Genomic DNA, 12,643 nt, shown 5'->3' on the forward strand with positions numbered 1-12,643 from the left:
CATTTTCCCTTTTAGTGCAGCACTAAAATCAATCCCAGTCTTCCCTTGTGGCTGGAGTACCTCATGGTTAGCCTGCCACTGGAGATTCCTCTCACCGTGGTCAGTCTCCCTCTCGCTGTCAGAGACTGAATGGAGAGCCCAGCGGCTACGTTTATTAAAACCTTCGACTGAATCTCACTGCCTTCAAACTTTAGTATCAGCCCGGGTTTTGAGTCCCAATATACATCATAAATTGTAAAATGAGAATAGAACAGTGCCTGAATTCCTGCAAGATTAGCCTTTTTATAGGCATGAATGCTTGCTGGAGCTGAAATGCAGAATCTTTTGAGGTTCATTTATTGCTTGATTGTACGCGCCGCCAGGTTTGCCTTCTCATTATCTGAGTTCTCACTGCAAAGATGAGGCCTAAGAAGCCCTTTGGTATTTCAAACAGAAGTAATTGTAAAAGAGATTGACAACGTACGTTTGAAAACAAACACTTTGTTTGGAATAGATAATAGATAACACTGACAAAAGCAATGCACTGACAGTTGGAGACTATCTCTTGTTTTTCAGAAGGGACTTAACCTGGAATTAGGCTTGCTACCTTTCAAAATAAAATTAAAATAATCTCGTATTGTAGAAGACTGCTCAGTCTGCACATGCTTAGGAGCTCTGGCAAGCGTGACAAGTCCAGGACAGAAATGCCAGGGGTTACCTTACTTGAGTCACAATGGATTTTTTAAAAAACATATCTCAAAAACATGCAGTACAATAAATATCTGTATTACGTCCCATGTTCTTAATTGAACTAGCTGCAAATATCCACATACTGGGGAAAGATTTAACATGATATGGATGTCTCCTTTAAGTCACGAAGAGTTTGATTGTACAGGCGCTTGTTTCTTCCTGACAGGGAGAGGAACCCAAAGTGACTACCTGACATTCAGATGTCTGTACTATAGACACTTATATTTGGTGAAATCAATCCCACCCATCTGATTTCTGTTAGACTGGAAAGATGGGGTCTGCTTTGTTTACATCTTCTGTGTGTGTCTGTGTTAATTATGGATAGTGCAATGAGGAGATGGCAGTGTATTATATTCACTCAGTCTAAATCGAGTGGAAATTGAAGGAGCAAAGTTTAAATAGTTGATAAAAGTGGTGTGGAAAACAAGAGTAACTAATTCTGAAAGTGTTGTTTGCGTGGGCCCGAACTGTAAAGTCTGTTTCAACACCTATACAAATAGATACATTAAGGGATTTTTCAGAAGTGCTCAAATACACGCTTTGGTGGTGTGGCACCATGCTGGAGACATCAGAGGAGGCATCACGGAGCTCAGCTCCTGGAAGCTGTGTGACTGCTAACACAGGATGGGTAAGCCGTCTTTAGGGGGTAAGATGAGTTTAGTCATATGGGTGCAAGTTGTGCTACGTCGCTCACCCTCGGGGTCAGCGAGCAGATCCTGGCCTTCCTTGTTTGCTAGTGTGGATGGAGCCCTGCATTTGGGCAGGCACCCAAATCGCTGGCTGTTCTGCAGCACAGCCCTCCCAGTGTGTGTGGGAGCTGTTCTCCCTTGTGTCAGTAATTAACTGTTTTCCAGAGCAGTGAGAAGCACGGGTTACACAGTGTGGTGGCCAGAGTGCAGTGTAGGCAACCCAGCCTGGAGCCACTTCTCTGCGGAAAGGTTTGGGGGCAGGGGAGGTCACTAGAAGCTGGAGCAGCTCCAAAGCAGGTGAGAGAAGGGACCAGAATAGCTTATGTAGCGGCACTCACCTGGAGGAGGTGAACTAAAGAAACACGAAATTAAACCTAAATCTCCAGCATTCCTGGTGAATGCTCTGACCACTTGGCTGGTTGGGGTGCTCTTCTTTCTGGTTACTCTTGGTTTTCATGAAGAATTCTCTAGACAGTGGGTTTTTTCTCTGTGTAAAATATGACATCTTGGAACTCTTAAAAAACAGGTGATGTGGGAAGACATTGCATTCCCACCACTTCTCCAGCTACTCCTGAAAATGGAACTAAAGTGTTGCAGCCACTTTGGAAAAATGTAACAAGGGCCTTAATAAAAAATCTTCCAATATACTTTATATACCTTCACAGTAATGCCTAAGCTGAGGAAAGAAAGAATAGATAAATGATAATTATAGAACAATTCTGCAATAGCTAGTTATTTAGAGTATTATTGGTACTGCTCTTCATATTGCTTCTTCCTGTGACAAGAAGATACCCTTGTTTTTTAAGCAGATAAGTAGAAAGATCTGAGAGGATCTCAGAGTGGGAAAATACGTGCCACTGAATTTTTAAAACTTGCAGAATTTTCATGAAAGTCTGCCTTTGTCCCTTGCAGTTTCAAAATCTAGTTTCTAGAAAATTCTGACCCTGCAACATCAAGAAACATGGAACTTTTGCATGATCCCTTGAATAACCCTAAATACATTCTGTCCCATGATGTTTAAATTCAAGGGGAGCGTTTCTCCCCATTTGGGGAGAGTGAGAGATAGTAATTGGTGCAGCTGCCAAAGCTACTTAAGAATTATACATTTATTGTGCATTTTCTTATCAGCTCCATATTGTATGTGCAAAGGATGAGTGTAAAAGGTATGCTACGATTTCGCAAGTCTTATCTGACAACAAATGCTAAATCATCTTTCCAGACATTTTTAACTGGTCTGTCACAGACACTGAATTCTCCTATTGTTGTGTTTCTTTCAGTATTTATTTTATTCCACTATTATGTTGCATTTGGGGGGTGGAGGTTATTTTTGTTTTTCTGAGACTAGGCCATTATTTTTTCCTAACAACTGAAGAAAGGAAACCAGTTGAAGGGTGTCTGATCATGAGGTGCACATGAAGAGAGGAGAAAGAATGAGATAGGAGACAGATTTTCATCCTGTTCTACTGTCTGTCAAAGTAGAGAAAAAGGGAATTATGACAGTGGCCTCTTTGAGTTTGTTTCCTTTCTCTGGGTGCACTGTACCTTTTTTCTCCCTTGATTATTACTACCATTATACATAATTATGCAATTATACCTCCTAAAAGAGAAACGGCATTTGGTTGGTACTATGTACACTTAGATGGGGTGAACAGGCCATATAAATTGCACTCTGCACGATTGCTCTGTAAGGGGAATAGGGGGGAATTCTTTGCTTATCCAGTTTGAAAAATAAAAAGCGTCTGTCTCTTCAGAGAGGTATTATCTCACATTCTTTGCGAATATAAATAGGTTGAGAATATAAATAGGTTAGGTACAATGACTGGAGTGTGAATTAAAAAACAACAGCCTAAAAGCTTGACATTATGCCCATGGCGAGCACTCAGTGTTGTTCTACACTTAATGGTAAAAGGCTGTTTTTATTTCTAAGGAACGTAAACTCTAACTAGGGAACAAAAATGGTCTCCAGGGATGCAACAGAGAGAGGTCTACTTGAGCAAAATCCTAGAATTCAAAATGAACAGTCTTTTGGAAAAAGACTACGGAAAACAAGAAGTATGACAGAGGGCTGTGGGGGGTGTAGTGGAACAGGCTAGCCTCTGCAGGCTTCAACCCTGCCTGTCTCCATGGAGCAAGCAAGGAGTTCACTGGTTTAAAAAAAAAAGCCTCACTGATGAAAGTAGTCTTTTTGCACCCTCTTAGATTGTACTAGTCATTGTTTGATTGGCTGCTTGCTCTATTTTTTTGAAGTGATACCAGTACTGAAGCTTTTTCCCAAGTTTGAGAAGATTTTGGCTCCACCAGTCTCTGGCCATAATCCAGAATCAAGAACAGTGCATCATCTGGTGATCATTGTCTTTAAGCACTGCAAAGAGATGGCTTAGCTAGAGAGGGAAATATTTCTTTCCGGACTTTAGAAGATATATCACTAGTGCTGTAATTCATCTACTTCACTCGGTATGGCCACCACAGCATGACTCTCAGAAATGTTTAAAAGCTGTGAGCAGGAGGACTGCTGTTTAGTGATCTGTTTTAATTCAGCTTAAATCAGATCCCAGGTGTTTAAGCAAAACAGAGCTGGAAAATATTCTCATGTAATATGGTCTGCACTTGATAATCATTTTGGTTTGCTCATTTTTTTAGCCAAAGAAACATGAAGAGGAGGATGGCACTACAGACACTGCAACCTCATCATCCAACAATCATGAGAAGGACAGTGGGGTGGGACCTACAGATGAAAGTCTGCGTAATGACGAGAGCTCGGAGCAAGAAAATGCACCTGAGGAGCAGAACAGCGCTACCCTGCAGAGCAAAAGGGAGCTGGGCCACAGCCAAGATACGTTAGGAAGCGTTGAGCTCCAGTGCAATGAAAGCTTTGTGTCTGGGGAGTACATTGAGTCTGATTTCATAGGAAATCCAGAGGAGGAATGTGAAAGGTTTCGGCAACTGTTGGAACTGAAGTGCAAGATTCGAAACCATGGGGAGTATGACCTGTATTATTCAAGCAGCACAATAGAGTGCAACAGAAGAGAGCAAGATGGAGTGGAGCATGAGCTGCAGCTACTCAATGAGGAACTGAGGAACATTGAACTCGAATGTCAGAATATTATGCAAGCTCACCGGCTCCAAAAGGTGAGGGATCAGTACGGAGACATTTGGGCTTTACATGACGAAGGGTTCAGGAATTATAACACCAGCATAGATGTACAAAGAGGCAAACTGGATGACATCATGGAGCACCCTGAGAAGTCCGACAAGGACAGCTCCAGTGCCTACAACACGGCCGAAAGTTGCAGGAGCACTCCGCTGACTGTGGAACGATCCCCTGATAACTCTCTCCAGAGGATGATCAGCATAACCAACAGGAAAAACCTGAGGAGCACAACTGTGGCTAATCAGTCATCCTCAGGACAAAGCAAGAGGGAGACAACCTCAGCCAAAACCAAACCCACCGAGCAAAACAGTGCTGCTGAGGACGCAGTGCTGGCATCAGAAAGCGGCAAATTCACAGACCAGGAAAAGCAGAGCAGCGAACACATTCCCTACCTGTCTCCATATCACAGCTCTTCTTACAGGTACGGGAATATACCTGCTCATGCAAAGCATTATCAAAGCTATATGCAGCTGATCCAGCAGAAGTCTGCTGTGGAGTACGCCCAAAGCCAGCTCAGCCTGGTGAGCATGTGCAAAGACTCGCAGAAGTGTGCAGAGCCCAAGATGGAATGGAAAGTGAAAATAAGGAGTGATGGGACAAGGTACATCACAAAGAGACCAGTTCGAGACAGAATCCTGAAGGAACGTGCCTTAAAAATTAAAGAGGAGCGCAGTGGGATGACGACAGATGATGATACGATGAGTGAGATGAAGATGGGTCGCTACTGGAGCAAAGAAGAGCGGAAGCAGCATTTGGTGCGAGCTAAGGAGCAGAGGAGGCGGCGGGAGTTCATGATGAGGAGCAGGCTGGAGTGTCTTAAGGAAAGTCCGCAGAGTGGCAGCGAGGGCAAAAAGGAAATTAACATTATTGAACTGAGTCACAAAAAGATGATGAAAAAGAGAAACAAGAAAATCTTGGACAACTGGATGACAATCCAAGAACTGATGACACATGGTGCTAAATCTCCAGACGGCACAAGAGTGCACAATGCCTTTTTATCAGTTACTACTGTATGAACGCAACTTCTTTCAGAGAGTATACTACCAGTTTAGGTAGAGTACAATTGCCTCGTTCAATGTGGCATTTTTATATATTTTGTGACTGTTTATAGTTTGACCTTTTTTGTAAGCAAAATTACCTGGTGATTTTTCATTTGTTTTTCATATAACGGTACCTTCTTTATCTGGCAGTCTTTCTTTATCCTGCAATATATTCATATTATTCATTTGTAGGAAAAAAAAAGAAAAAGAAAAGCAAAACAAAAAAAGTGGAGAAGCCAATTAATTTCTTAACCTGATACATATCCTGTAAGTTAAGATCTGGATTTATTTCTCTAGTTTTCTTTTTTCTACTTTAGTAACAATACAATACCAAAACAAAATGCTTTATACTGTATCCTTGGCTTAACAAGTTTTAAAGTTTTACATCTTAGATTGCATCTGTTTATAAATCATATGCCACATCCCATCATATAGATAAGAATGACATTTTTCCAACTACACATTGTACAGTTCATTTAATCTGTAAATTGCAATTGTATTTGTCCAAGTAAAGTGTAGGTGGGCAATTCTCCTGTGTTATGTAGTGGCATTGGTCATGTAGCTGGGCAGTATGTGATAATTGTGAAGATGAAAGAGAAATAAATTATTGCTTATCTTTAAGAAAAAAAAAAGAGTTCTTTGATTTAAATTGAGCATTTGCCTTTAAAGGATGAGTCATTTCACTGTGCATGATATTTACAGCATATAGAGATTTCAAGAACAGGGGACACAATTCCACAGACTAGTTCTTACAAATTAGCTTTTCATTTTGCAGAACACATAAGAGTGAGTGGGTCTTTCTGGCTTTCTCTTACCTGCTATTATTAGCTGATTGAATGATTCATTGATATGTTACTGTGTTGTATGCTGTCAGGTAACTACTGTGGGTCCTTTCCCTGGCTGAGCTTGCTATTTGTTCTACACATACAAAACATAAACAGAGCATATGCCTAACTTTGAGCCAAATCTCGAGCAAGAAAAACTAGCAGTGGCTGTCACTGATATTTTCATAGAAGATGAGTTAAGGAAAAATAGAGAAGGAAAGGCAACTAAATGAGTTAAGGGTTTAACTGTATTGTTGAGGAGCATCCAAGTCTTTTAGAAGAGCCCCAGTGGGAGCTGGCTGGGGCTGAGGAGCAAGGGCAACTTGCTGCCTGGGTGCCTGATGGAGTACGGCGTTGTCTCTCTTGTCTGTCCCTGCAGCAGAGTCACCTCGGCTGCCACTGGAGCATCTTCTGAGCTGCTGCTGCTGCTGGCAGCCCAGTGAGTTGTGGCAAGCTGAAATGACTAGTCCTGGGCAGTCAGTGGGGTTGAAGACTTTGCCTCATAACCCCGTTTTCATTGTCCCTGTGCATGACTCACAGCAGTTCCTAACTGATTGAAGTGCTTTTGACAGCAGGATTAGGTGCTGAAGTCACTTAGCATCAGGCTTTAAAAGATATGCTTAAAGATACAGAAAGGCACATTACGGTATTTCCAAATTATCCAGTTCTGGAAATTCTAACCACTTTTGGCACCAGTAGGCATTGGCAGTGCTCTCTGCATCTCCAGGCATGTAAATACCGTAAGAACACTACTCCCTGAGTGCTTAGGAAAACTATGCCACTGACAGTTCTCCGTTAGATAATCAGAAAATTCTCCCCACCAGACTCAGGGAAACTTCATGCTAAATCCTCACTAAACATACAGCTGTTCATGCGCAATGAAGAATGCTTCCACTGTTTCCCATTAAATTAGAAAAAGTGTGGAATCCAAGGCCAGAGAGGATCATGGGGTGATACAGTACTGCTTCAAGGGGCCGTTACCAGATTGTCCCTCCAACGGAGCCAGGGAATTGTCTTTGACCAACGTAAGTCATCTAAGAATGTACACATTCTTCTTCTGGAGACATCAAAGCACAGAGATTTGGCTGTTTCCCTCTTTGCATTCCAGTGATCACACTTGTAAAAACAGGTCTCATTCCTAATCAAAGTTCAGCTGCCATCAGCTCCAGATAATGGCTACTGTTATGCCTTTCCCCTAGATACAGTACTTACTATTTTCTTCCCATTATTAAATCATGACTCAGAGCTCCTCTCAAACTATTATGACACCCCAAATTCAGAGAACAACCTGAATCTTCAGAAAATGTAATATCATTATGCCATCACTGAGAAATAAAATTAGGAAAACCCATGTCTAATTAGAGAAAAGACCTAACTGGATGGAGGGGTGTATGTGTGTATTCAGTAATAGAGAATAATTAGAGAAACAAATAAACAGTATTTATAGAGATGATATATTAATAGGCAGTAAATGGAAATGCATCCAAATCTGAGGAGCTCTGTCAAAATCTAGTGAGAGACAAAGAGGAGACTGAGAGGTGATCAGCAATACTGCTGGTGGCACACCGTGGTGTGGTTTCTAGCTCGGCATATGCCTGCCAGAGCCCAGCCACCTTCTCCCTCCTTCTTCACCTGCTGGAACTGGCACATCCCTGCCCAATCCTTAATCTGGGGGTTTTCCACCAGGCCATGGTTTTCTTTCCTTTCTTTGTAACTACGGTTATTAAGTGACATTTCCTCTCTTCCCTAAGCAGTCTTTGGGAGAAAAAGTGTTGTGTTTTGCCCTGATGAAATGCCTTGATCATCTCTGCTGGCATGGAAAATGAGCATGCGACCCCAGAGCGGGGCTGTGAGGCCGCCTGGGGTGGTGATGCAGAGGGGCTGAATGGCAGGCGAGTGTTTCACTGCTCACTGCTCTCAGCTGGTTTCTCTGCAGGTCAGGACTCGGTGTTGCGCTCCCCCATCCCAGCAGTTCTTTAACAGTGAAATCCAAGGCTGACATCCCACATGCTGTTTATTCCTGCATATACTTTTTTCCAAATGTCATAATTTTTAATAAGGAAAATAACATTTTAGCACCAAGGCAAATTAAAAGAGAATAAACAAAATACATTTCATGTTGTCATAAATCTTTAAAGAAAAAAGACTTCTCTGTTGTGAGAACTATTTTTTTTTTCATATGGAAGAACATAAAAATAAAAATGCTTTCCAACTGGAACAAGACCAGATCTTGCTTAAGAGGGTTGCTTGCAGCTCTGAGATAAAGAGCAAAAGGCAGGGAAGAGGAGCTGCATAGGTGTGTTATCATGGCCACATCACTGCTGGGGAAGGAGCTAATGTCCCGCTCATCCTTCCCCCAACCCTGGTACCCTGCTGAGACCAGTGGGAGGTAATTTTTCCTATGAAGCCAGCAAGATGGCCTTGTAAAAAGAGTTCTCTTGTGTCACTTGACAACCTTATTGCCAGCTGATTTAGGAGCATTACTCACCATAAGTAAGGTTAAAATCTGTAGGATCCCTGGATCTTCCTCTCCAATGTAAGTATCCTTAAAGGGAAAATTATATTTTTGGTATGATCATGACAATAAACTAAACCTACTGCATCAGATTATTATGTTTTTCAAAACAAAGAAACCGATAACACTATCTGAATTGAACGAGAGCAATCAGAGATGAAATCTAGTCGGTGCTTGATGCATTGCCCTGTAAGAGGGCTACAATGATCTCAGAAGAGATGATACAGCAATTTTAGCATTATGCTTTCTGAACTTGTGGGGATTTAATTATTCATTAATATAATGATGCCTGACTTTTTCCTTTTTTTTTATTTAACTAACGTTCATGTCCAACCCCCATTTCTTGGTACAAATTATAGAACAGCACCCTTGGTGCATGACATGGCTTCAGTGCTAAATTATTTCCTGACCGAAGGCTGGAATTACTCCAGGTTTTATTTTACTTGGGTTCTTAACCTTTAAGCTGCTAATCACAAACATGTATGTGCTAAGTGCTCTATTAATATCCATTTTATGGACCTACTGCTTTTTCAGAGCATTAAATGCTCTTGAGGAGCCAGGACAAAATGAATGTGATGGGGACTGGCATTTGGCTAAAGGAAAACAGAACAGCTGTCATAAACCTGGTGGTGTTACTCTCTGAGGGAGGCTGGCCGGCTAATGCCTGCTGGAGGAAAAAAGATATTGCAGAGGGATCATGAGCAGGTTTTTTTCTCTTTAAATTTTCTCTGAAGCACGTTTCTTTGTTTAAAGAAGAGCATTTCCCTTGCATGGCTATTGCTGCATTTGTGAGGTTAAGCACTTTGCTCCAGTTTTTAGTTACAGATTAACTGCATCATGTATAGATTTTGCCCAGGTTTTCAGATGTCATTAATCTTGCCTTAATGTGAACTCCTACATAGACAGCTGACTGGCGTTGGATGGCACCTCCCAGACAAGGTGCAACCTGGGGATCTGGGGTGCACGTGGCACGGCAGCCAGCCCGAGTATAGTCCCTGGGCCCTTCTCAGGAGTGAGCGGGTTCCTATCCTCCTGCGGAAAGGGTCCAGCTGCCGCTGCGAGAGCCTTCAGCTATGTGCAGCTTTTCCTGCTCCTGGCAATTAAGGATCTTGACTTCCCTGGCCCAACTCATCTGGTTCTGAGCCAGGAAAACATGGCATTTGTGTAGCGGTTCAAAACATTGATACCAGTGAGGTTAAGAAGTGGAATTATTCTGTCTTAAAGATTGCTTAGATGGTGAAGACTACTTGACAAACAAAAACTGTTTGGCCAGTGAGCCACATTAGACAGCTATTTAGAAATACCTCTTTTTTTTTTTTTACAAACAAGATGAAGTAGCTCAAAAGAAGGGATTGTCTCATATACCGTCCCTGGTGTGATACCTGAGCTACAGGCCTGATTTTGACTACTGGTACGAACTGTAAAGTAAAACTGACAGTTGAGTTACATCCAGATGTCTGTGCTGCTTTTCACACTCACTAGACCATGGGGAGGGGCAGAGCACAGGACCCAGTCCTCACTAACTAATTAGTCCATCTCATGCCAGTATTCCCTGCTGAAAGATTCTTTCTTCAGTAAAGGTACAAAGATGTCCCAAAACAGTATCCTCTGGCTTCTAACTTTTCTTTTTGGCATTTGGATTTTAAATTTGGTTTAAAATCTGAATTTCCTGGCTCTGTAAGCTCATCTTGCACTTTTAAGTCTCCTTCCTTCTTTCCTTCTTTCTTTCTTTCCTCCTTCCTTCCTTTCTTTTTCTCTTTCTTTCTTTCTCTCTCTCCCCCCCCATCCCACCCCCCCCATCTCTCTCTCTCTTTTTCCCTCTCTTTTAGAAGCAAGACTTTTCCAAACTTGAATGGTAATAAATATTGGAGGGGGGATTTCACTAAAAGAAGCAAATTTTTTCTCATAGATCAGCTTATCAGTACAAATGGAAACCCTTGTCTGACTGTAACTGTAGGTTTCCATCTCTAGTCGATTTTAGGCGATTTAGTTCATTTGGTACATTTCCGATGCCACTTGAAGCTCATTCTGCTGCAGTGCTGCAAATGTCTTTGGTGACGCCTCTGTACAGAGTGCATTTTTAAGCCTTGGAGGAAAGGAAGTCCTTTTAAAACACGTTCCCTTGTGTGTGAGACACACAGTAACGTACAAAATGCGTATTAACCCAGATGCTTTTATAATGAAGAGACTTGCTACAAACAGTAAATTGTGTTAATCTATGGATGTATACACAAAGGAACATTTCACTATCTGTTGAATTTTAAGGACCTCCATTGCCCAAAACTCAATTTGAGAAGTAAGACACTGGTTCTACTCTTATATATTTTAAACAGTTCAGTCCCTAATTTTTCTGCTCTTACACTGATGCTAAAGCAGTCTAGCTCCTAGACTTTCCTAGTTTTGGCCTAAGAACAAAAGGGTAAGCTTCAAATACTGCAACAGTGTCTTATGTCAGTCATTTATTGAGATCGAGTGTTGGTCATCAAACCTTATAGCTTTAATTCTTTGTCTTACTTCACTTGGAAACATCTGCACTGCAATAAGCATTGGACGTACTGTGGTATTTGTTCTTCCAGTACATTCCCAAAAGTTTTTAACTTATTGCTGAGCACTGGGCGCCAATCAAAGCTGACGTCTGGCTCCAGTGACAAAAAATTGAGAGCACAGAGAATTTTAAGTACAAAGTTAATATAGGAAACTCTCATCTTGACAGTGGATAAGAAGCCCAAAGAAGAAAATTAAAATTGCATGATGAAAGATGAAAAGGTTGAAGTCACTGTTTTGACTACTGGACCTTGCAGGAAAGATGTTTGAAGAAAGAATGAAATAGAAAGTTAAGCGGGCGAATATCACATAAATCTTACCACAGATCAAGATATTACTTTTTTTGCACTTCAAAGGCAACCCTCTTATTTTCATAGGTTATTTAACCCCAATGGCAATCTCTGCAATGCATAAATATTTTTGATGGCATGCAAAGTGTCTTCTTAATGGCATATAGACACTATATAGTGAGCAGGTTGAACAGTATAAATATTCATGTCAGGAAAGATGCTGTCAAATTCCTGACTTGACATGATATCAAAAATTAAAATATAAAAAGGATATTCTGTTTTCTCGTCTCCTTTTTCTCCCCAAGTTTGGCACCTGTCTGTATGGCCAGGGTAAAGAAATGCCTCTGGAAGATTGTATTTTGGTTCAGGTACAGGGAATTCAAATGAAAGCTCCTCAAACTCGACAGTTTAATTTACTTCTTTTAAGCTCTTTAATACCAAACTTATCAGTTCTCTCTGTTAGGCATTAACTTGTTAAATGAGTCTTAATTATACATAAGCAGATGGAGATTTGAATTAAAATTACCTTACACTCGAGTGGCTTTAGTTCATTATAACATATCTTCCTCTTAATCATTTAGGCAGTCTCATCATCTTTCATATAGAAAGTTATTAAAGTATTCCAATTTCCATATTTCTTCAGATACATCCACTATTAAATGGCACGTAATACACATTAGTTGGTGACTTATACCATGCAATAGTTAGTGAATTATTCATGGCAGTAACAATTTTTATACTTTTCTGTCATCTGTATCATTTTATTTTAAAGGGTTTATATTTACAGAATGTCTCATATTTTAGCTCATCTCAGTTTTCAGTGCAAGGTTGAATGCCTCACCATTTTTGCTGGTGTGAAAA

The 12,643-nt window shown here is 41.0% G+C and overlaps 1 protein-coding gene across 1 annotated transcript in view; it reads left to right on the top strand.

The window, feature by feature from the left end:
- The window catches only part of PDZRN4 (PDZ domain containing ring finger 4), a 254,415-nt gene extending 248,664 nt beyond the window's left edge, over nt 1–5,751 (top strand). The window contains exon 10 of the mRNA XM_075491599.1: nt 4,059–5,751. Coding sequence (XP_075347714.1) covers nt 4,059–5,585 — 1,527 coding nt within the window. The 3' untranslated portion in view covers nt 5,586–5,751. The remainder of the gene's footprint in view (nt 1–4,058) is intronic.
- The last annotated feature ends 6,892 nt before the right edge of the window (nt 5,752–12,643 follow it).

The sequence above is a fragment of the Mycteria americana genome, chromosome 1 (assembly GCF_035582795.1).
Source record: "Mycteria americana isolate JAX WOST 10 ecotype Jacksonville Zoo and Gardens chromosome 1, USCA_MyAme_1.0, whole genome shotgun sequence".
Lineage (NCBI taxonomy): Eukaryota > Metazoa > Chordata > Aves > Ciconiiformes > Ciconiidae > Mycteria > Mycteria americana.